The following is a 26724-nucleotide window of genomic DNA, read 5'->3' as shown; positions in this document are numbered from 1 at the left end:
TAAATTAGAGTAGCAGCTTTCGTATAAACGAAATTGGATTAAAATATTTGCAAAAATTAGTTAATTTCGAATGAATTTTGTATGAAATATTTTTTTTATCTCGATTAGTTACAAAATTGAAACCAGTATTAAGTAAATCTTATGAAATACCCCGTATATTATATATTATTCTTTATAATTTAGTTATAGAATTTTCTTTTATATCTTTAAAGACAACTATATATAAGTAAACCACACTTTGTATTATATATTTGTATATTTAAAAAATTTCTTTGATTACCTTTCCGAAAAATGTTAATCGAATCATAAGTTCAATGACATGAATGTTGTGTCATTATTTTTGATAAAATATTAAATATTTTAGTAAGGTTGAGGTTAGGATAACCCGACGAACTTGGTCCCGCTAGTTAAATAACTTAATTCACAACAAGACTATACTATATCATATTTATGGTCGTTAAAAGTCATATTAATTACAAAAATAGGTTATTTGAAAAGTTGATGGAATTTCAAGTGTCTAAGGGACATTTGGAATCGCTTAACTACGAAGTTGGTTCCCATGAAGGGACGGTCAGTATCCAATAAATCTTAAAAAATACAATATTAACTAAAGGTTAAATAGGTAGATTTATAATTCTTCACAGTTAAATTAATATAAGACAGAAATGAGGTAATTAAAAACAGATGATCTTTCGACCCGTGCCACATATAATTAACCATGGGAAAATCATGCATTTTCTATATTCAGATCACGAACTTACAAAGATTGGTTTTGTGATTTCTTCAAGGTCACGGCTAATGCAAGACGGATCGGAAATTGAATGTCGTTTGAACGCAAACGGCAAATCGACAAACGACTTTGCACATGCGCCTTTGCATCAGTTTTTTTTTGTTTTCGAGGTTAAGTTTAGTTGGACCGTCTTTTGATTTAATACGGATACAAAAATTTGATTATTTGAAATCAAAATGCGTAATATGACAATTAAATCTGTCATACAATCTGTTATAGAAAAGCTTGGAGTTTACAGCATCTGTTGATCGTATCAGCAAGGTTTTTAGCCTTGAATTGCACTAGAAACGCTAAAATTGTTTTTCGTATGCCATTGAAAATGTTTCCTAGCACGGCGTTTTTCACGTGCAATTTCTTGTATGTATTCAGTCCTTTCAGTTGTAATTTTTCTAATTCAACAACCACACCAATTATTGACCAAAGCAGATCAGACGTTCTTGAATTCTTAAAAATTGTTTTTAACTCCATAACTTGCTAATAAGTATAACCAGTGCGCTGTTGCCGAACTTTCTATTATAATACTATGAAATGATTCTCGCGTGATGTTTCGTGACTATAATTTCGAAATAATTATTCAATAAAACATACTAATCGCTTGAAATGTAATTAGAATATCAAATCGTTTTCATTCATTGATATTATCCATGTAATTAAATCGGGACACAATTAACGAAATGATAAAATGAGAAGTTCAAGAGGTTAGGTCAGGCTTTAACGTAAATTTATCAATACAATATACTATTTACATGTTATTTTTAAACATACACATCGATAACAAAACTTCGAAGTTTTCTATTTGATAATTTATTAAAATAATAAGTACCAACTATCGTATCTAAAAAATGATTAAATTTATTGACGTATGACGTTTAAACTGACATACAAACTACTTATACTGTCCGTCAGAGGACGTTGCTGGTTGCTGTTGGTATCAATCATAGACAAACCTATCTTCACTGTTACTTTAACTAAGAGCTGTTGGCTAGGAGGAATCTTATAACCCTTATTGCGAATCCAGGTTGTGAACGGCATTAAATAAATAAGACTTGATGTTTAACCGTCCATCCACGTCCAATTACCTTTCCCTACCCAAATGGGAAAGTAGAAACATCAAAATCTTCTTTTTTCCTCTCTTACCTATTTCTAATAATAAAAGACACTTTACTGGTGATCCTGGGAACGATAATGATACGAATTTATGAAATTATTGTATAGTCTTTCATATTTAATGAATGTAAAATCTGTCAAATCAATCTGACGTTTTGAGGTGCTTGGGAATCGAGTGTGCGATCGATAAAAAAAACATTAATTAACATATTTTTTTATGAAAATATTCACCTGATAATAATAAATGTCTACTTCTAATCGGTAGATCAAACAAACAATAAATTAAAAGATTTACGGAAGCTTTCGTGGAAACTCATTTAGTTTTACCGACGTATTCCTTTTTACGTCTATTATTTGGTACGTCGTAAATTAAGCTGTCAACCTATCAGTAAATTTTGTCGTCGATAATGAAACCCCATTAAAACGATCCTTTTGATAATATTACTCTTTATAAGCTGGGTAATATTACAACTTTGTTGATGGATTAGAAACAAAAATACCCTTACCAATCAATCGGTTTTCGTTTCATTTTCGAAATAACTTTCGATTTTCTAGTTACAAAATTTGTTGAGTCCTGTCCTGTCTTTTTACACTGATAACGTCATTCAATCAATTTCTTTTGTAATTTTTTTTTTCGTCTTAAAGCTAAAAAATTTCAAAGGAAGTCTCGGAGAATTGAATTAAAGTTAGCAATTCATTTTGTGACCCTAATAAAAGTGTGTTTTTGTTTTTCTTCTATCAAAGAAAAACACATAAATTTTTAATATGATTGTATCTAAACCACTATTTTCTTTATTTCTTTTTCATTATTTACAAATACGCATTCAAAAATTGTTATACCCATGTGCGTATCTGAGAAGTAAAACATCATTTCAATAGCTTCAATTTTCAATTTTTTTTTGTTTTAGTTCAAAATATTTGATAATAAATAAATTTATATTTAAAATGTAAATAAATGATTTAATGTAGGCAATCAAACATATACTTACTAATATATTTATTTATAAACAGCTAACTGATATAGGCAACCAAACATACTTTACGTAATTATATATCAGATTATACAGATATGGTGTTTTTGTATCATAATTGGGTCAATTAAAATATAATCCAATAATTCATTCTCATTTTTTTGAAAATATATTTCTAATAATAATTTTCACTAATAACTGATTTTCTATGGCTATCAAATATACATTTAATTTATGATATTTATTCCAAAACAGTTAACTGGCAACTGGCAACTAAGCATACATTACGTATTCACAAAGCTATATATCAACTGCTTTTGTGCCTTTATTGGGCCGGTTACAATTCAATTAAATGAATTGTTCTCTTTAATTTTTACGAAAATTTTGTGTTATGTGTGAATTTTGACGAATTTTAATAACTTTTCCATTTCATGAAATAAATATTTGATATAATATAGGCAACTAAACATACACTAACCCAGTCGGATACGTCATAAACTTGAGCATACATTGAATATCCTTATATTTCTATTAAATCTCAAAGATATGAATAAACTGTTTTGAAAGACTTTGGTGTAACTTCAAAGTAGAGATAGAAAATGTGTACCTAATTAATTAGTTCAGTTTATTGTATAATGAAGGCTCTCCAAACTAAGTGTTTCAAAATCCTTTTTTTTTTTCAAAGAGTTCAGTAAATTGTGAAAATTATAGACGTTTTTGTGTTCAGTTGGAGTATTTTTAAGTCAATTAAAAGTTTATATTGATATAAAAATCTATTCAAGAAGTATAATGATGATATAAATATATTGATGCATGTAAATATGGATGTTGGGGTTTAAAAATAATGAGCTATCATTTCTCGCATTTATTTCTTTTACAACTGTATTTGAGTTAAAATTCATTCAGTTGTAAAGAATTTCTCAATTACTAAAGGATATTGCACTTTAATAATCCTGTTTACCCATCTAGAACCTTTATTGATAGATTGGACTGAATAAATATTTAATTTTGATATATTTTAACAATATTTTTAAAAATTTCAATTCAATAGTATTGTTTTATAATATTTTTGTTGAAAATCATGTTTTAAACATTGGTTTTAGGGAATTTTCAAGAGATACAGCAACGTGAAAATTTCAGTAGCCCACGTGATATTTGAATTATGAGAATACTAATTATATCATTCTCATATATTTTACTTTATGTCAATATTTCATAATAATTGTATTTAAAATTTTATATTTTTCATTTTATAATACAAATAATAGATATGATTTTGTATAGGCAACTAAATATACATTTACTCGATAAGTGACTGGTATAGGCAACCAAGTATACGTTAAGTGTTTAAACCATAGATATATAAATATTTTGGATGCATAATTAGAGTACAGAAATAACGTTGCTCATATGTCATAAGTTATTTCTTATATTATACAGTGAGGATTGAAAATGTAGTAATAAAAAGCGAAAATTGAGTTAAATGATATATTTAATTATATTTTTTGAATATTATACACATTCCACATTATAATTTATTAATTATTAACGTGTTTCTACCCAAACTTTAGGTCCCTCTTTCAATCTAAGTACTACATTTGTTTTCAATTTGATTTCTTCGATGGTTTTATATTTCGTATAAATCCTGAATCTTCTTAACACTGTTGCCAAAATAGTTTTCATATTCATCATAGCATATTGTCCTCCTAATTAAACGGTATTAATTAATTGACTCTAGATAATAAATTCTATATTTACCTATACAGTTTCTAGGACCATAAGAGAAAGGTATATATGTGCAAGGATGTCGTTTAGCTACATTTTCTGGTAGAAACCTATCAGGATCGAATTTAAGTGGATCCGGCCAATATTTTGGATTCCTTTGAATATGAACCAATCCGAAAAACACAGTACTACCCGCAGGGAAAACTATATCACCTAAAATATCCATAACACATAAAATTTTTCACTTTTGCACCATATTAAAATCAATAAAATACTTTATTATTTAATAAATTGTTAGTATTGTACTAAAAGCGAGTTTCTTTGGAATGTTTGTAGGTCAATTTTGAGATACAGGGTGTTTTAAATGGTCTGAAAGTATCCCCTTCTGTTTCTTAATATCGGGTTTCTCTGTGTAAAAATTAACGAATCACTTTATATATTTCGATTTTGATATTGAATCAACTCACCTGCATCGATATCTTCGGATATTTTTCTTAGAAAAAAAGCAGCTACCGGAAATAATCGTAAACTTTCCTTGATAACTCTTTCAGTGTATTTCAATTCGGGTAAATCTGAAGGAGATACTTGTCTATCGGGTCCTAGAATCGCCAGGATTTCTTCCAAAACGTTTTGCTAAAGTACGAAATTTTCAATGGAAATTATTATTTTCTCTATAATTTTTAGACTTTTTCTTATGTTTCATCGTTCATTACGAAAAAATTATTTTGGTTTTGAGTTAAAGTTATATCAAACTGAATCATTTGTTTACCTGTACATCCTGGAACATACCCAGTACTGTGAAAAGACAACTTAGAGCCGATGCAGTTGTATCTGTTCCCTAAAAATTAAATAATTTCAATAAAAGAAGAAAATAGAATATTTCATTAGGAGTCTGGAACGATAAATTTTATTATCGTTTTATAATAAAAAAAAAACGCAAAAAAGGATGATAATTAAATTTATTTGTGTTGTTATAAAATTTTTGAGCATTTATCAATGTACGAGGTTTATTTTTTGCTAATTATACAAAAAAATACAGAGCAGAAACTATTTAAAAGTGTAATTAACAAAAGAAGCTAATTCCACCGCGGTTATGACATAGATTTCTTTTGCACCTCTTCAGAAGTATTTTCATTCCATAAATTTTACATTTTTGTAATTTCTACGAAACTTAATGCTGTCGAAGTTTATTTATAGTACAGGCAAATTAGGCGATTTTGAGTTAAAACCTCAATTAAATTTCTATTTCTAGGAAGACTAAATTTAATTCGATATATGTTGTTTTTTTTGTGAAAAAATCAATTAATGAAGAATTTTTATTTATACTTACTGCTATTAAGAAAAGTTCTACTTCTTCATTGAGTTCTTCTTCCGTAAAATTCGTATTTTCCAATATAAGATCCAAAAATGCTAATTTTTCTTTTGGAGATTCTAAAAATAAGAAAACTGTGATAACTTATTTTCGCTTAAAAAGTAGTATAAGGAGAATCAATTTTTTTCAAATCATCCCAAACGATTGGAAATATTACTGATTAGTTTGTGGAAAGTAAAAATATGGTTCTGGTGATGATAATGATACAAATTTATGAAATTCTTCCATATATTTTTTAAATGTAATAACTTTCAAATCAATCTGATTTTTTTATGTGCTTGGAAATCGAGTATATACGCATGATTACTATAAAAAAACATAATTTTTCTATGAAAATATTCATCTCATGATACTTAACCTCAAAACCTCCCTACTGCCTCAAAACTACCTCCGATAAGTCCAAGGGTACAATAAGAGTTAATTTTTTTCGAAACTTGGCACAATGATAGTTTTAAGTCAGCAAGCCAATTGAAACCTCAAAGGGTACGAAACACCAAAACCCCACAACCTTGTGAAAACTCCCGCTGAGGTGTCCTAAAGATCCCTGGGAGGAAGAGAATTAGTCACCTGATGATACTGAACCTCAAAACTCCCCTAAAGCCTCAAAACTACCTCCGATAAGTCCAAGGGTACAATAAGAGGAAGGTCTTCGTTAATTTTTTTCGAAACTTGGCACAATGATAGTTTTAAGCAAGCCAATTGAAACCTCAAAGGGTACGAAACACCAAAACCCCACAACCTTGTGAAAACTCCCTCTGAGGTGTCCTAAAGATCCCTGGGAGGAAGAGAATTATTCACCTGATGATACTGAACCTCAAAACTCCCCTAAAGCCTCAAAACTACCTCCGATAAGTCCAAGGGTACAATAAGAGGAAGGTCTTCGTTAATTTTTTTCGAAACTTGGCACAATGATAGTTTTAAGCAAGCCAATTGAAACCTCAATGTGTACGAAACACCAAAACCCCACAACCTTGTGAAAACTCCCTCTGAGGTGTCCTAAAGATCCCTGGGAGGAAGAGAATTATTCACCTGATGATACTGAACCTCAAAACTCCCCTAAAGCCTCAAAACTACCTCCGATAAGTCCAAGGGTACAATAAGAGGAAGGTCTTCGTTAATTTTTTTCGAAACTTGGCACAATGATAGTTTTAAGCAAGCCAATTGAAACCTCAAAGGGTACGAAACACCAAAACCCCACAACCTTGTGAAAACTCCCGCTGAGGTGTCCTAAAGATCCCTGGGAGGAAGAGAATTAGTCACCTGATGATACTGAACCTAAAAACCCCCCTAAAGCCTCAAAACTACCTCCAATAAGTCCAAGATTACAATAAGAGGAAGGGCGTCGGCCACTTTTTCCGAAATACAATGATAGCTCAAAGCACACTGATTAAAATCCTCAATATGCCCAATTCCCACAAGGATTCAGCGAGGTTCTTTGAAATGAAAATTGACATAACGATTTTACCTTCATCTTCAGATACTGATACAGAATCTTTCAATTTCTGTTTGTGATGATAAGCCTCCCACTTCTTTTTAATTACCTAAAAAACCAAGAAAACCGTAAAAAATCAGTTCAGTAGCTTCAAAAAAATTAATTTTCTTACTGTTGACGTAAAAGTTTTGAAAACTTTCAAAACTTTATCGTATTCTTTGCTTAATGGATACAATTTCCAAGTAAATACCAAATGATGCCACACGTGGAAAATTCTGTAAGTTGTTATCTCCATAATTCTAAAAAAAAATATATATAAAAATGGTACCAGAAGTACCTGGTAGACAAATTTAATCTCCTTTTATTTCCAAACACCCTTTTTATAATAAGAATCGTCCAGTTCCTTAGAATACCCATTAACTGCCGACATCACTTCTTTATTGTTGGAAAATCTTCGACCGCCGAGCCATTTTTTCAAGTCTGGGAACAGAAAATAATCCGAGAGGGTTAAATCTGGCAAATAGAGTGTGTGACTTAGCCATTCAAACTTTAATTCAATAATTTTGGCGATTGCATTAACGAGTGTGTGAGCTGGTGCAATGTCTTGATGAAACAACATCTTCTTTTTAGCCAGACGCGGTGGTTTTTACTTGATTTCTACTACTGCCATCTCCAGGTCAGGCCAAGGACCATCCTCGTATTATAAACTAAGAAGAAAATATCTCACAGAAACAGGGGAAAAACAGACCTTTCAGGATGGAAAACGAGGAATATTACTTTGAAAAAGTTGAGTGCCTTGATTATTTAAGGACTAGGAGTCTTTCGATTATATTCTGAAAGCAAAAGGAATATTTAAAAAGATGATGAAGCCGACTCTACAGTATTGGTCTGAGTCCCAGAAAAATGCCGAAAAAAGAGGGGATGGGAAGTCGTCCGAGGGGGGAGGGACGTGAAAGGGGATAACGAATGATGAAGAAAAATAAATTGTCAACAGAGTACAAATAGAAGGAAAGGAAATCAGAAGAAGAAGCAGGCATAGAAAGAAATGGATGGAAGAGTGATAATAACTGGGGGAATTGAAAAAACAAATGACAGAAACTGATGGAGAGATATAGTAAATGGAGTCGAGGAACAAAACAAAAGTTGGATCCAAGCATTTATTTAGTCTTGGAATCAGTTTTTAGAACCCATCTTCAGAAAACTTCAGAACTAGAATTCAATCTATTTAAAATAACAAAGTGTCACATCGAGTCACAACTTTCTATTCGAACTCGGCGTCATTCAAAACGTACAGTTTCGTAATTTCAGATTTTAAACATAAATGTATCCGCCATTACTTTTAATTAAACCTTTTCGCGCCACACCCTGTATAATATAATATCTTACTTGTCCAAAGTCTTAGAAAAATTCGAATTTTCCGTTTGTATATTCATATTTAATCCCAATGCCGTTTCTAAAACAAAAAATTTCAATTAAAAATCATCAGTATGAGTGAAAAAACATTGTAATACAATGAGATCTGACAATGACGTTTGTGGTCATACTGGAACAACAAAATTTCTACTACGGCCACAATATTCACCTGATATATCGTTCTGTTACTTTTTTCTTGTCCCCTAAGTAGAAATCGGAACGTTTTTGGATGCATTTAGGTGCTTAGAACAACTATAACGAAGGTTCCAGTTAATTCCACAATAAAAAAAAAACGAAATGAAAATAAATTAGTTTAACTTCGCCCTCTGAAGATGATAACATGTTAACCAAAACGCGCGTCATAGTACAGGTAAAATAGGATTAAACCCGAAAGATTGGGCGCTTCTGATTTTCTAGATTTTCAAAGGTTAGGTTAGGTTAGGTTAGGTTAGGTTCGGTTAGATTAAGTTAGGTTAGATTAGATTAGATTAGATTAGGTTACTGAATAAGCCTAGCAGCTCTTAACAAAATTATGAGCTCAGGTTTTCGAAATTTTGGAACTTGTAATTCAAAAAAATTTTGATACGCGAATAACTCGACAACTAAGAGAAATTCGAAAAAAACTGTATAATCAAAAAATGTAGAGCATAAAATTTTGTAAAAAAAAGGACTCTAGTAATTTTTTTGTTAGAGTCACTATTTCTGGGTAAATCTCCCTAAACGCCGAAAGCCGGAGCATCGGCTCGCAATTTACGTTCTAGGCTTTAATTCTTGGGAAACTACTTCGGTTTCAAAAAATCAAAATGCATCATGATGATTAAGATCTCTATTTTCCACTAGGGTAAGTTAGCATATTTTGGAAAATCCCTTACCGTAATTTTGTTAGAGCTGCAAGATTTATTCAGTATTCCAAAACCACCCAAATTAATTTAAGGTTTTAATTAGTGTGTACAAAAAAAATTACCACATATAATGTCTAAAGTACAATTGGAAACCAGTTCAAATAAATCCATATCTTTATTTCCGACATTTTTTTGCAATTGATCGGCAAAAATTTCCCCTTTTTCCAAAAAAACTGCTTGGTAAGCATTCAAAATTCTTTGATTGAAAGCCGGCCTTATAATTTTTCTGTGTTTTTTCCATTTTTGACCTACAACAAATATTGAATCAAGTATAGAAGTTTTTCAACGTCTTTATCTGCGTTAGCTCATCGCAATGTTTGCCAAACAGCGCATTTGCTCGTTCCACTATAACCTTGAGGTGTACTCCACGTCGCTTGGGGTTTCAATCGAAAGAATAGACAAAAGAAAAATTATATTGGAGTTATAGATCAGAAAAATCAGCAATGAGACATGATACACCAACAGAAACTCGCTATCTTCATATGCAGTGCCTAACGGACTGTGTCTGCCGAAGCTCTTATGGAGCTGCATGTTATAGAGAGAAAAGACAGATATGAAGAAGTGACGAAGGCTACTGCAAGAGCAAATTTCATCCATGGTCAACAAACAAGATATAAGAAACTTGCGCGAGGGCTGCTACTTTTGAGATATGATAACAATGATGAGGTATCAGCTTTAAAAGAGACTAAAGAGAAATAAAGTAACAAATTGCGAGAACCCAGAGGAGTTGGACGTACATACTTACCTCTTGCAGTTATGAGACCTTCACCAATAACGAATATAAGAAATTTATAAAGAGAATCTTTGTCCAAAGCTTTGGAACTCGTTAAAATCTTTTCAATATGTTCTGGTTTAGACACCGTGTAATAAAGCCTTGTACCGAACCATAAAGCACCTATATCAGGATATATTTTTTGTAAATCGATTAGAGTTTCCATTATATCTAAAAAAAAAAACAATAACTTTTATTTGTTTATGATGTTTTCTTAGTGTGTATATGCCTCATTTTACTCACCGCTTGTTTTAGATACGAAAAATAAATACGCTGATCCGATAAATGGAAGTCCAAGCGGTCCTGGTACATTTCTGGAATGAATATAAAGATACCTTCTATTCCACAACCATTGGACGTACCATGTTAGGAAAACTACACCGCAAACAACAATTATGTATGAAGTAACAATATTTTCTGGTTTTTCCGTATAACTTGTTGAGTCTAAAAATAATTAATGGATGTAAACAACGATATATTAGAAACAATGATACACCAAGAATTAGGAAGAGTGAGGAAGAAGATAAAGAAAGAATAGTTTGATGAAGACTGCGAGCAGGAAGAAACCAAGCAAGACAGACATAGAAAAGGAAAGCTGGATAGGTGGAAGGAATATTTCAAAGAACTGCTTAAATATAGAATAAGAGGAAACAAGGAAGACGTGTTTGAAGAAGAGGAGACAGTGAATGAACCAGTCGCGATAGAGGAAACGCGAAAATAGAAGTACAAGAAGTATTAATATGAAGAATGGTAAAAGTGCCAGTAGGAATGGGATTCCAATAGAAGTTATTAAATATGTTGGTGAACCCTCAAGGGATTTGATTAAAAACATATGGGAAAAAGAGCAGATGCCAAACCAATGGGATAAAGCAGTCCTCGCCAGAATCATAAGAAATAGATTGGGCAAATACTTGGCCGAAAAATTTGGTGAGTATCAGGGGGATTTAAAAAGGGAAAGTCAACTAGTGAACAAATTTTCATTCTATAGGCAATCCAGGACATGACCGAGGATTAAATATTTGTTCCAGGTGCTAACAACACTCGAAATACCTAAGAAAATATTACGTTTGGTAAAAATGACACTTAATAACAACGAGGATGACGTAGTTGTCGAAGGAAGCTTACCAGAACATTGGTCCTCTACGTAAAAAATGAATAGAAGGGTTTAGAGAAGACTTAGAAAGAATAGGAAAAGAGAACTGGCGTGAAACAACAAAAATAGATGGAGGAAAACAGTACAGCGACTCCAAACCTTGCGCTTCTAAGGCCTGTTCAGATGTTGAAGTATTAAGTAGACAGCTGATGTTTTAGTACAAAAAGATTAAAAACAAACTCGGTGGTATTGATCTCCTACCACATCCATTTAGTCCGCACTTCGTATCGTCAGATTTCTATTAATCCAAATCCATGGAAACAAAATTGTATCCAATTTCTTGCGTCCAAGTCTAAATAATAGTTTCATCAATGTCTAAACAATCTTGGTTCATCATTCTTCAATGAAATGGACTTTCTTTCTTCTTATTTTCAAAATTAAGATGAAACCTTGCCGTGAACCGATCATTGGAGGTATTTACTGTAAACTATATTACTAAAAAGTATTTTGCATTTTGGCAAAAATATCTTTTCCAGTGGTGGCCTCCATTGTTTCATTTCTCTGTTGTGTTTGCTTAACATTTTTCCGGATTTCTTTGGAAACAGCTTTGTTAAACGTAGAAAAGATGTTGATTTAATCGGCAGGACAACATCATCGATGACGGTTATTAAATTCTAATGATAAATAAAAGCAATAACAACAAATTTTTGTTTATAGACCTACCAATCGTAATCGACGTTCCTATTGATTCCTTCGACATCGTTTTCAATGTGAGACCGATACGCCAGATTTATCTTCGAATATTGATTGAACACATAAAAAACGTTCACTGTTTCGACTTCAATGTAAATAATGTTTGCTGATTTAATGACATGACGAATTATAATTAAGTCCAGAGGTCAAGAAATGAGTACGACCTTTTAGAATAATTATTTTATATTGTAATATACCAAGATTAGTTTTATAATCCTATATTAAGTATATAAAGATCACGAATGAACGATATCTAATCAATTAATACGAGGATTATTAATAAAAAAAATTCCCAAAGAACTGTGGATGTTAGGAATGCTTTTAGGCGGGATATGGCGTGTAGCTTGGCGCTCTTTCTCCCAATTCCCGCCAAGGCGAGCTGTTTAGAACGTTCTTTCTTGTCTTGGTAGCCTTGAAAGTTCGAGCTTGTATTTGATTCTCACGCTCTGTGCGCAAATTATGCAGAGACTTTATAGAAGTACAAATGTCCATGAGTTAAAATCAATTATTAATATCGAGTGGACATCCTGAGTATACTATTTATACCAACACTCACAGTTTCGATAAGAGACTGAATGTAAAGTAATACCTATTAACTTGACATACCTGTTAACCTTGTCCCGCGAAAATTAATTCCAGCAAGAAAACCTCCTTGACAAGAATCATCAACTTAAGTTGTAGAAAATTTAATGTTCTACAATATTAATTAATAGCGTAAAGTCCATAGAAAACGAAACATTTTCAAAAAATGTGCAAAAAAACGATTTTTTTCTCACCTTTGACCCCCCATTTTTAAAGTTGTTCATATCGAATTATATGTGAGTTTTGAGAGGATTTTCATGATGTCAAATGAACAAGTTTAAACGACTTTATAGATGTGTATCTCGATTTTTCGAAATTCTTGTCTAAATCTACCCAAATTGATTGGAGTAATACTTTTTTTAGAAACAAGTTTTCGCTGTTTTTGAAAATTCAATAAAACGGTATTTAAAATATTGTATCTTAAACCACTTATGTATAAGCATACACGTGTATTTTTGCATTTTTTCAATTTTTTTTAGTAAATAACTACATATATGTAAATATATTTGAATAGACTTACCAGTAGTGATATTTCTAGAAAAAAGGTCATCGAGAGTCATAATCAATTCTACAAGGTCAGACTAACAATATTCGTTTTAATACGATTTCGAAGAGGTTTATCATTGAGAAATTAACACGTACTGGTTTTAGTTAAACTGATTTTCGTGTTTAAAATATAGAGAGTGGGGAGGTTCAACCAAATTAAATTTATACAACAATATTCAATAAGGAAAACTATCTATTACATAATAATTTTTTTCATGTTAAATGCTAAAAATATAACCAAAGGTAGTACAAAGTTCTAAGCGATTATTTATATTCTATTGAAATCTGAAACTTTGTAATAATTATAGCGCTGATTACATAGGCCAGACATCTCAGTATTTAGAAAATCGATTAAAAGATCATCAACAAATTATGCGATATCAAAGGGATATAGATGATTGTGTTTCAAAATCGATTTGATTTTAAGTCTCTTCTGTTTTGAAATTAGTTTTTTTTTCATAATTTTTGAAAGATAAGAATTTTACGTTTCCATTAATTTCAGTCTTTATAAAAATGTGATTTGACACTGGAAATTCGCGTATCTATATTAATAATCACTTACATAATGAATATAACGAAACTATAGCAAACAGGAAATGATTATCTTGTCCAATAGCCAAGCAGTCATTACAGCTCTAAGCTCCAATATCACAAAACCCAATTGCTTGACAGACAAGTCGTTCATGGGACCTGAACCCTTTTGTGTTATAAACTACACAACTATAGAAAAAGCATTGGAAAATAAGATAGATAGAAGCAACCTACAGGGGCTGAGACAGACAAATACACTCCTGAGAGACTATACATACATATATTTATTCGGTTGTACCTTCCAATAGGTATAGTAACCGCTCAATCAAGAGCTCTTTGTCTTATTCATCGTTCTGAGTGAATTCACGTTCTAAACATTTTTTAAACTAAAGATGTCCTGTCCTGGATATTACTCGACCATCCACAGACACCATTTTGTTCAGATCACTTTTTACTTGACTTTCCCATTGCGATTTTGATCTTCGTTTGAGTCCCTCTATAGTATAGGCATTAAACCAATTATTGATGGTATTCAGCGACAGCGCCTATCGGTAATGGCTACGAATATGTTGAGCGTTCGCTGTCAACACTTCTTTATGTTCTGTGTCTTGTTAGGTTATGACAAGTACCGCTACCTAGTAAAAATTGGTCGCATTCAGCGGACGCAGCGCTTAGCGCTACTTCTACCTACCGGAAACGGCTACGAACATGTGAGCGTTCGCTGTCAACACTTCTTCGTGTTCTGTGTTTTTTTAGGTTATGACAGGTACCGCTACCTGGCACAAATTGGTCCCAATCAGCTGACGCAGCGCTTAGCGCTACTTCTACCTACCGAAAACGGCTACGAACATGTTGAGCGTTCGCTTTCAACACTTCTTCGTGTTCTGTGTTTTTTTAGATTATGACAGGTACCGCTACCTGGCACAAATTGGTCCCAATCAGCTGACGCAGCGCTTAGCGCTACTTCTACCTACCGGAAACGGCTACGAACATGTTGAGCGTTCGCTGTCAACACTTCTTCGTGTTCTATGTTTTTTTAGGTTATGACAGTAGAATGATCGTTGAAAAGACGTTTTTGACAGGTGTACATATATGTAAAAACGTACCTATTGAGCTAATGAATTCAATTATTTTTCTTTTAATTAACGTTCGATCAAAGGACGTAGTTGATTTTACAAATTTCTGGTCTTGTTCTGTCTTAATTTTCGTTAACTTTTTTCACGTTTCAGTTTTGCAACGTTTACCTAGTACAAATTGTAACGTTCCGAAACATGGCGGCCGTTCCAGAACGTGTTAAGCTTGTTTCGTTTCTGAATGCGACCATTGTTAGAGATGAGATCAACTTAATGGTAATAAAACGCTGATATATAATGAAATATTTTACTAAATTGAAACAAAAGAAGTAATATTATACATCAAGTGTTACATAGGACAGACATCTCAGTATTTGGAAAATAGACTAAGAGGTTATCAATACGATAAAAAAAATCGATACATCGAACATAAATTCAATTATAAAGATTCGAAAATTATTGGAAGGGAATCTGATAGACGAAAAAGAGAAGAATAGTATTTATATCTCTATTTTCTTTAGTCAGTTTTAACGTGCTTCCACCCAAACTTTAGGTCCTTCCTTCATTCTAAGTACTACATTTATTTTCAATTTGATTTCTTCGATGGTTTTATATTTTGTATAAATTCTGAACCTTCTTATAACAGTTGCCAAGGTAGTTTTCATATTCATCATGGCGTACTGCGCACCTACAACATTTTTTATACCACGTTTTCTAAAAATAGAAATTTTTTCTTACCTATACAGTTTCTAGGACCATAAGAGAAAGGTATATATGTGCAAGGATGTCGTTTAGCTACATTTTCTGGTAGAAACCTATCAGGATCGAATTTAAGTGGATCCGGCCAATATTGTGGGTTCCTTTGTATATGAACCAATCCGAAAAACACAGTACTACCCGCAGGGAAAACTATATCACCTAAAATATCCATAACAAATAACATATTTATATAACAAACAATAAAGTAAAAGCTACGTTGCTCGAGAGTGCCAAGTTGACGATTTATAAAATTTTCGATTGTATTTTTCAATCGAATACGATTTAATTTTTCCTTAGCTTCAATTTTCACAAATATGAAATATGTTATACGATTTGTTCACAGATATTTGAAACATTGAAAGTTCCACGTGGAATAAACAAACAGCAATATCAAATCGCTTGAGCGCGTGCTTGCATTTTCAATTACTCCAAACATTTCGTTTAATAAACTCACCTGCATCGATATCTTCAGATATTTTTCGTAGAAAATGAGCAGCTACCGGAAATAATCGTAAACTTTCCTTGATAACTCTTTCAGTGTATTTCAATTCGGGTAAATCTGATGGAGATACTGGTCTATCGGGTCCTAGAGTTGCCAGGACTTCTTCCAAAACTTTTTGCTGGATGGCGAAATTTAAAATTAAAATTTTGATTTTGATTTTGAACGATTTGAACTTACTACAAGGTTTGGATCCCTCAAAATCTAAATAAAAAATAGTATTGTTTTTATTCACCTGTACATCTTGAAATATGCCTAGAACTGTGAAAGTATTACTAATTGCCGTTGCAGTCGTGTCCGTACCCTGAAAAATGATAAATTTCCAATATACGGAGAAGAAAATTTTGTTTGAGACACTATATATAATAACAGAAGTTATTGATAGTTCTAAAACGTTGCAAACGATACCGACGAATTTTATCTTGTCTCTGATGGTGTGAATTGGTTCTTCTGTCCCTGATTTTTAATATTCTGTCCAATCCACTCTTTCAAGAGTTGAAGCAAATGCTATCTCTCGATCCTTATCACATGTCCCAGGTTTTCTAACGTTTTACCTTGTCCAGCAATTCACGTTCTCTTCTTATTTCCCTCAGAATTTCCTCTTTGATTTCTCTGGCCGTCCATGGAACCAAAATTCCTCGGTAGATCCACATCCAAGTGCTTCCAATATGTTCATGGTTTTAGCTTTTAAGCCTTCTACACCGCACAATATTCTCATATTCTTGGTTGAGGTTAAAGTCAGAGTTCGTAATCACGTTTGTCATGAATTTTCTTCCCGCCACTTGATCTGATGACCAGTCTTCACATAAACAAGCTTCCAGATCCTTATCACATGTCCCAGGTTTTCTAACGTTTTACCTTGTCCAGCAATTCACGTTCTCTTCTTATTTCCCTCAGAATTTCCTCTTTGATTTCTCTGGCCGTCCTTGGAACCAAAATTCCTCGATAGATCCACATCCAAGTGCTTCCAATATGTTCATGGTCTTAACTTTTAAGCCTTCCACACCGCACAATATTCTCATATTCTTGGTTGAGGTCAAAGTCAGAGTTCGTAATCACGTTTTCCATGAATTTTCTTCCCGCCACTTGATCTGATGACCAGTCTTCACATAAACAAGCTTCCAGATCCTTATCACATGTCCCAGGTTTTCTAACGTTTTACCTTGTCCAGCAATTCACGTTCTCTTCTTATTTCCCTCAGAATTTCCTCTTTGATTTCTCTGGCCGTCCTTGGAACCAAAATTCCTCGATAGATCCACATCCAAGTGCTTCCAATATGTTCATGGTCTTAACTTTTAAGCCTTCTACACCGCACAATATTCTCATATTCTTGGTTGAGGTCAAAGTCAGAGTTCGTAATCACGTTTTTCATGAATTTTCTTCCCGCCACTTGATCTGATGACCAGTCTTCACATAAACAAGCTTCCAGATCCTTATCACATGTCCCAGGTTTTCTAACGTTTTACCTTGTCCAGCAATTCACGTTCTCTTCTTATTTCCCTCAGAATTTCCTCTTTGATTTCTCTGGCCGTCCTTGGAACCAAAATTCCTCGATAGATCCACATCCAAGTGCTTCCAATATGTTCATGGTCTTAACTTTTAAGCCTTCTACACCGCACAATATTCTCATATTCTTGGTTGAGGTCAAAGTCAGAGTTCGTAATCACGTTTTCCATGAATTTTCTTCCCGCCACTTGATCTGATGACCAGTCTTCACATAAACAAGCTTCCAGATCCTTATCACATGTCCCAGGTTTTCTAACGTTTTACCTTGTCCAGCAATTCACGTTCTCTTCTTATTTCCCTCAGAATTTCCTCTTTGATTTCTCTGGCCGTCCTTGGAACCAAAATTCCTCGATAGATCCACATCCAAGTGCTTCCAATATGTTCATGGTCTTAACTTTTAAGCCTTCTACACCGCACAATATTCTCATATTCTTGGTTGAGGTCAAAGTCAGAGTTCGTAATCACGTTTTTCATGAATTTTCTTCCCGCCACTTGATCTGATGACCAGTCTTCACATAAACAAGCTTCCAGATCCTTATCACATGTCCCAGGTTTTCTAACGTTTTACCTTCTCCAGCAATTCACGTTCTCTTCTTATTTCCCTCAGAATTTCCTCTTTGATTTCTCTGGCCGTCCTTGGAACCAAAATTCCTCGATAGATCCACATCCAAGTGCTTCCAATATGTTCATGGTCTTAACTTTTAAGCCTTCTACACCACACAATATTCTCATATTCTTGGTTGAGGTCAAAGTCAGAGTTCGTAATCACGTTTTCCATGAATTTTCTTCCCGCCACTTGATCTGATGACCAGTCTTCACATAAACAAGCTTCCAGATTATTACCCGTTCAATCCCTTCACTATTGTATGTAGAAATTTCTTTTTTTTATGTTGATAATGATTACAACTATGTCCAGGAGCTTTTTGAGGTCATTCATTTTATCTCCTGTCAGAATTGTGTCATATATTGTTGATCCATGTATCAAATACGTTGATACCTAATTGTTGACCGTCAAGAGCTTCTCGAAATATGTTTTCCGAATACATGTTAAGCAGAAGTTGATCCCCGCTTAACACTTAAGGATTTTCTTCGTTATCAACTCCAACTGCAACTGATTGGTTCCAATATATATCTTTCTGGTTGATGTCAAGTCTTCTCGGTGTTTGAACGAGTGTATGGTGTTGTAGTTTGCCAAAAGCTTTTTCGTAATCTACAAAGCATATAAACTGAGATAAAACTATGAGATAGGAATAGCAAATTGAAGATAGATACTGAAGTTAAATCGGAAATTGTTGTAAACGAAAAGCTACCACGGAGCAAGAAGATATTCTGGAATCTCCCATAGAACTAGGAGGAGAAAAATACTTACCGCACTTAAAAAAAGTTCTAGTTCATCTTGAAGTTCTTTTTTTGTAAAATTCGTATTTTCCAATATGAGATCCAAAAATGAGTGTGTTTTTGAAGATTCTAAACATAGAAAACCGTATTAACAAATTAGAGTTTAAGAAATGATTGTAGTGTTGATTACATGTACTTTTTTTTATTAACTTCATGTACCCGACCCTATTGTATTGAATGTTTGAAAAAATTAATAAAAAATTTCATTGTTTTTCGGAAAAAAATTACTCAAACCATTTTTTTTGGCCGGGAGAGTTGGACGAGCCTTTTTTTTCAGTATGTGAAGAGGGAGGAAATTTCTCCCTAATTAAGTAACATAATATTTTTTATTTTGTTCGTTTTAATGTCTATTTCAAGATTATCATCGTTTGCGGCCGGAAATATTTAGATTTGTTATTTGAAGTGGATTTTCTTCAATACATCTGGAGTCGTCGCCTCATTTGGACGATCACTGCGATGCTGGTCCTTGCAGGTCGTACGGCCTCGTTTGAAATCAATATTTTACTGTTGATAATTAAGGAATAATCTCAACCAGAGTAAAATCTAGATCAACTTTCAAATGAAAGTATTGTATCATATAACGATGATTAGTTTTTTCCTTGTTTACAAATTCACTGAAAACTTTTACTATTGATGTCTGCCAAATAAACACTAAACAACGTGGTGTTTTAAAACTTAAAAACATATACTGTAAACTACTATCGCCATCTCTAGGTCAGGCCAGGCACTTCTGGGAACATCCTCGTAATGTAATGGAAACTAAAGCGAAAATTTTGCGTACCTTCATTTCCAGAGATGGCTACAGAATCTTCAATATTTTGTTTGTGATTATACGCCTGCCCCTTTTTTTTAATTATCTAAAAATTCAAGAAAACTATAAAATAATAATTAAATATTTTCGAAAAATTTATGTTCTTACTGTTGATGTGAAATTTTTGAATTTCCTTACAACTTTATCGTATTCTTTGCTTAACGGATACAATTTCCACGTAAATACCAGATGGTGCCATACGTATATAACCCTATACGTTATTATCTCCATCATTCTTATAAAAATAATAAAGGAATAATTAGTTTTAATAATAGAAATTCGAAAAAAAAAAGAGATAGAACAAACCCTCGAAGCTAAGTTTTAACGAAACGGAAAAGGAGGCTCCGCGCGAAACCGCGACGCGAAACACGATAGAACCTATCGGGATCACAGTGGGTGTCGGTATGTTTTATTATAATAACCAATAAATCAACTCTCACACTAACACTGTTTGACGAGCGTTTTGTATTGCTTTTTATATGAATGCAGCTATTCGGAGAGGCGCTGAAGGTATGTCAATCGGTAGCCTGGCTCTTGGGAATTAAGTCATTATGTAGCGAAGTGTATGTTATGCAAGGTGCGTCCCTGGGTCGAGAAGTTCGAGAGTCCAAGAGCTTCTAGAACGGTCGAAAACGTGGGCAGTCTTACTAAGTCTCTTCGAGACACTTTACACAATTATTACAATCAATTATAATCAGTATAAGCTGCGATGGAAAGGAGTGCACAATTACAGTGAATTTGGAGCATTATGTGCAAACGTTAGACGACTTTTTCGTGCCTAAGCTGCATATCTTTGAAGATTATAACCAAAGAATGTGGTTCCAGTAGAAAGAACTTCACACACGATTAGTACATTGATCTCAAAGAGATGTGGGATATGTTCGCCTTCACTCAGTCTCGATTTAACACCTATAGATTTTTTTCTGTGGAGTTATGTTAAATATAAAGTTTACGTTAACAAACAGACTTTCTTGGTACAATCCAAAGGAAATAATTCTCACGACATGGCGATTATCCCGTAAAATACTTGTCGGCAATGTATTAAATTGATTAGATCTTTGCCGAAGTAAGTTGAAAAGGCTCAGATTCCGAGATTCCGGAACACAAAAATTACGACGACCGAACAACCACGAAGACAAACCCCTGGTTAGGAAGTTAAATTTTAACGGAACGAAAATACGTTCCAAATAACTAGGGAGGGGGGAAAGGAGGCTTCGCGCGAAACCGCGACGCGAAACACGATGACAACTTGTCAGGATCACAGTGAGTGTTGGGATGTTTTGTTAAAATAATCAATAAATCAACACTCATATCAACACTGTCTGACGTGCGTTTCGATAACGAAATTATCGTCTTCAGAGACGTAATTAAGCTCAAGGTGCTTGATGTAAATGTTTTATATTGTTAGATATTGAACTAAGTGAAATAATTATAAAATCTCTGCACCCTTATTCGAAGTATAGTATAATATCTTACCTATTCATAGTTTCCGATATGTTTGTTAGCTCAATTTGTTCGCTCATTTTCAATCCCATAGCCGTTTCTGAAAAAATATATTTGAATTGTACTTAGATACAACTGTGAGTTAAGATCAATAGAACTTATTTGGGTTTTTGTATTTTGGTTCATCTTCTGATTCCTATTATTCCTTATATTGGTGAGAAGTGTTCGAAAAAATCAATGGGCAACCAATGGGCAGAAGACAGAAGTTTATACAATTGTGATGAAAATAATATAAAAATTTACCACATATACTATCCAAAGTAGAATCAGCGATCATTTTAGATATATCCACATCTTTGTTTCCGACATTTTTTTGCAATTGTTCGGCAAAATTTTCCCATTTTTCCAAAAAAATCGCCTGGTAAGCATTCAAAATTTTTTGACTGAAGGCTGGCCTGAGTACTTTTCTATGTTTCCTCCATTTTTCAACTACAACAAAGATTAAATCAACAGATATAAACAGATAATAAATACTCATATTCGCCGTCGGTCAAATTTTTGATTCCGCCTTTTCCTTTTATTTTTACGACGTGCAATTTTGGTAAATAATCGTGGTCTATTTGATTTTATTGGTGTTTCACTGAAGTGGATACTGCGTTCTTGTTTCCTTGTCCAATTTGACCAACAATATTTCAATCGGGTCGAGGTCGGGCGACTGTGACGGCTGAATCATCACTTTCAGTATATTCTTCGTTTCCAATTCTTTCAAATACGCTTTGTACATCCCCAAGGAATGCTGGGGATCGTTGTAATGCCGATAAGGCGTTGACCAGAACGTAATACTTTCCTCAAAATCCCTTCAAATTTTACCAGCTCCCGTCACTTTTTCTTCAAAAACATCTCCGTTATCGTAATAGCCAAAATTAATGAAAATCAAAGTTTCAATTGCTACCTTACACACCTATTTAACCCTCTCGGATTATTTTCTGTTCCCAGACTTGAAAAAATGGCTCGGTGGTCGAAGATTTTCCAACAATAAAGAGATTATGTCGGCAGTTAATGGATATTTTGTCGATGATTATTTCTCGTACTCAAACGCAGATCCGTAGATTCATTGATCTGAGCTGCTGTTGTCGTTTTTCGATGCCGCACTTAACGTTTTATACGACCAAAGCTCCTGGTAGATGGTAGATATTTTTTTAACGAGTTTCAACATATAGTTCATTGGTTTTACTAATTTTAAAACTTACCAAGTCTAAAGCGAGTCGTATACAAACTTCACAGAAAAATGTCTTGATCCAAAAAATGTGTAATGAATAGATTTGGGAGCGGGAAAAAACATTTGAACTGTAATGTATATTTTGAAGTTGTTAAGGACAAGTATTTCATCGCAGTACTCACCTCCCGCTGTTAGTAAACCTTCACCAATTGCTAATGTCATAAACTTGTAAAGAAAATCTTTGTCCAAAGCTTTGGAATTCGTTAAAATCTTTTCAATATGTTCTGGTTTAGACACCGAGTAATAAAGCTTAGTACCGAACCATAAAGCACCTATATCAGGATATTTTTCTTGTAAATCGATAATAATTTTCATTATATCTAAAAAAAAATAGTGTATTATTGAATAAGCAAATACGATATTATGATAACCAACAACAACTTTTTTTATATTCGCGTTTGACATAGTTAGACTTTACCACTTACAATTGCGGTTGATTTCCACTAAATGTCACCCAGCCATAATCACAAATCAATAGGATTTTGTTTGCCTACGAGGCGTAAAATGTTTTCTACGAACTACAATAAATTTAGCTGACACAATAAACAAGATATTTTTGCATCATGGAATGTGATTCTTGTGGCAGGTTTCCATGCTCATTGGAAATCGAATTCTCACCAAGCTGCTTGGTGCATTTACACGAAAAACGAATCAAAGAGCGTTATTCACATTTAGAATGAGAATTAAATGGAAACTCCATCTTTTACGGCTACCAAGACAAAAAGAAACGTTGTAAATAGGTCGCCAAGGGTAGAAAGAATGTTTCTGTTCCATTTCGAGTAAACGCGGCGCCCATCTTGATCACAGCTTTCTCATGTCCAAATTTTCAGTTTTATGAGATATTTAGCTCTACTTTGCTTAGCTCTACGTAGCGTCTTCAAACCATAGAGATATTACAGATAGAGTAGGCATGCTATAGGCGCCCATACAAGTGGGAGCGTCTGACACTCTTTCTCTTTTCATTCGCAAGACGCTATCACTTGTAGGCGTGCCTACTCTATTGGTAATATCTCTATGCTTCAAACTCGAAATATACGCTATACAGATTGTGTACTAATACAAGCAACTACCGACATCTCTACGTAATGCCAGGTACTTCTTGAACCATCCTCGATGCATGCCAGTCTCTCCAAATCTTCATTAGTAAATTAACTAATCTTTATCAAAATTTAAAGCAAATATTTCAAAAGTTTCAGGTATAATTGGTAATTCAGTTGATATAAAAATATCTAATAGAATATTTGAAATTGATGTAGGTTTAATTTTCAGATTCAATTCATTTTAAATTTGCTCCAGTTACCTCGGAAAATGTTGAAAGAAGCAAAATTTTCGTTTAGATATCATGAAAAAATAAATTGTTGTTAGACTGGGCTGTTACGAGGCGTAGAAAACCGGGTAACCTCGTATTTTTAGTGTACTTATAGCCACAGGCGAGGATGTTATATCAGTGTCTGTTGTGCAACGTTTCTTTATAAGTTTTTTGGTCAAATATTGTGTAAAATAACGAGAAAATTCACTCGTGAAATTCGGTGAGAGCTGGTAGCAAGTTTACAACATATGCGACGCTTCAGAATAAGATGTTTTGAAAAACTCATTTCATTCATACACTGGGAAGTTTGCACGCATTTTTTGCAGTGGCAAGAAGAAGAATTTGAGTGGAAAAGGCAAGAGAAAGGCGCGCCAATTAAGCTGAAGGTTACATTATAAGTGGGAAGGTGTTTTGGGACATGAGAGAAGTGATTACGGTTGATTTTCTCACTGACAAATGAGCTGAAACCTGTATACAGATATTCCAATTCGTGGTGAGATATTTCTGAATATGTACAGCTGGGCTTATGATGGAAATGTTAAACGAATTGGATTGGGAAACATTGAAACATCCTCCTTATACTCCCGATTTGTCACCATGCGTCTTGGCTGCGATTCGAGAAGATAGAATCCTTCGTGCACGAAGGGTTGCGTGACGAATAAGGCATCCGAAAGCTTCTGAAGAGGAGAGAGAGGAAAAACTCCCAAAAAAATTAGTTCTGTAACTTAATACTTACTTTACGATTCTAATAAATAATATATTGTTATAGCCTCGTTGTATTATCTTCTCTTATTCTACTCACCGCTTGTTTGAGATGAGAAAAATAAATACGCTGATCCGATAAATGGAAGTCCAATCGGTCCTGGTACTTTTCTGGAATGAATATAAAGATACCTTCTATTCCACAACCATTGGACGTACCATGTTAGGAAAACTACACCGCAAACAAAAACTATGTAGGATCTAATAGAATTTTCTGGTTTATCCGTATATTTCGACTCTAGAAATAAACAGTAATATATAAAGAATTGAATTACTTATTATCTTCAATTCAATTCAATTTTGAAAAAGGAAAAGAAGACTTTTCCTGTTGAAATATTAAAACAAACAAAACAAATGTGGTCCACCATTAAAATTTCGTTCGAAAGAGTTTAAATTTCGCGCCAATATTAGGTTAGGAAACAGATAAAACTGCAACTTCATTTCGATGCCAGGAGCGTCCATTTTTGTAGTGGTTGACAGTTTATGAATTACGTAGTGAATCGCTTGCGGTATATAACCTCATAGTCACAAACTAATAAGTGTTTTCAAGGAAAAACAAATAGTTTTTTATTAATATAAAGATACTAAGAGCTAATGATATTCCTAAGAAGTTAAATTATGGTAGTTTGTGCCATTTTATATAATCGATCCAAAATATGTTTGTATTACCAATTATCCATTGCTTTTAACGACGAATCATTATTGTTTCAATAAAAATGATTATTTTCCCAATTACTGAGTATTTTTTTTGGTTTATCTATTTATTTTGACTTTCAAGATATACTATAATGTTTAGAGTAGACCAGTCATATCAAAGATACGGCCTGCGGGACACTTTCGGCCCTTGGGCCGTATCAATAAGGCCCGCGATCGCAATGTGTAGCAGAAAGAATAATCATGTTTTTCAGAGCTGGTAGACTTCATTCGATTCCTCTAAGGATGTTTATAAGTAATTTCAAAGGCAGCGCGTGCCTATACAGGCGAGAGAGAAAGACAGTATCGCCATCTCTTAGTAGCAAGCGTAAATATCTTAATTTTTTGTCGAAAACGATAGAATCCTCCAGGCGCCTCGAGTCAAGACTAGAACCTTTCTTAACCATATAAAACGATTGCGTCAGCGCGACGTGAGTCAATTGAGTCGAGTAATCGAAGCGATACGGTTGTAAAAGGATTTTATTTAAATATTTTAAAATAATTTTAAAATATTTCGCTCTCAAAAAACACTGTTGCTTCAAGAATAAATGATTAATTTTTAAATTTTCAAAAACAAGAATTTATTTTAATAAACTTACCAGTAGTGAGGTGTTTCAAAAAATTATCGACGGTAGTCATAATTTTGCAATGTCGAGTTGCAAAATACTATCAGTATTTCTAAGAAAACTTAAACTAATGTAAACTTAAATCAGACTAGTTTTTATTGATGATGATACCGATTTTTATCCTGGCTACCTACGGAGTGGGGTCGCACTATTAAAGTCTAATTTATAATTATATGTATACATTTAGTATCTAGATAATTATTCATTTTACAAGTTTGTTTTTCCATTTTATATTTAGTACAAAGTAGTACAAACAAACAAACGATTATTAATGTATTATGGTTGTTTTGTTACAAAGTATTCTTTGAATAATTTATTTATAAAAAAAAAGAAAATACTGGAATTTACTAGCTATAAATCAGAATATAAATTTAGTTTTCACTAAAAAATTTTAGTATAATTTATTTTTATGTACCAGATATTAATAAAATTCAATGCAAAACTCACCAAGTATCATTATTTAAATATTTTCTGAAATTTTCATAATTGTACCTGAGATAATATGTATATATTCATGGATTTGGGATTTCTTTCTGCGATACTAAAGAATCCAGTGTTTACAGATGATCCATCAATA

The 26724-nt window shown here is 33.2% G+C and overlaps 1 protein-coding gene across 1 annotated transcript; it reads right to left on the bottom strand.

The window, feature by feature from the left end:
- Positions 1-4342: 4342 nt before the first annotated feature.
- LOC130902190 (uncharacterized) lies at positions 4343-26233 on the bottom strand. Its single transcript, XM_057814091.1, has 24 exons — positions 26121-26233; positions 24869-25066; positions 22880-23077; positions 21782-21967; positions 21512-21578; positions 20144-20270; positions 20006-20081; positions 19196-19293; positions 16556-16624; positions 16276-16441; positions 15801-15980; positions 15595-15750; positions 12301-12363; positions 10728-10928; positions 10458-10655; positions 9775-9960; positions 8784-8850; positions 7570-7696; positions 7431-7506; positions 5924-6024; positions 5363-5431; positions 5061-5226; positions 4627-4806; positions 4343-4574 (listed from the first exon to the last, which is right to left on the bottom strand). Exons 1-24 carry the CDS (start codon positions 26158-26160, stop codon positions 4414-4416), a joined length of 3156 nt encoding a protein of 1051 aa, XP_057670074.1. The 5' UTR covers positions 26161-26233; the 3' UTR covers positions 4343-4413.
- Positions 26234-26724: the final 491 nt, after the last annotated feature.

This window comes from Diorhabda carinulata, chromosome X (genome assembly GCF_026250575.1).
Source record: "Diorhabda carinulata isolate Delta chromosome X, icDioCari1.1, whole genome shotgun sequence".
Classification (NCBI taxonomy): Eukaryota; Metazoa; Arthropoda; class Insecta; order Coleoptera; family Chrysomelidae; genus Diorhabda; species Diorhabda carinulata.
Note: the sequence above shows the minus strand (reverse complement) of the source record. Positions and strands in the feature narration are given on the sequence as shown.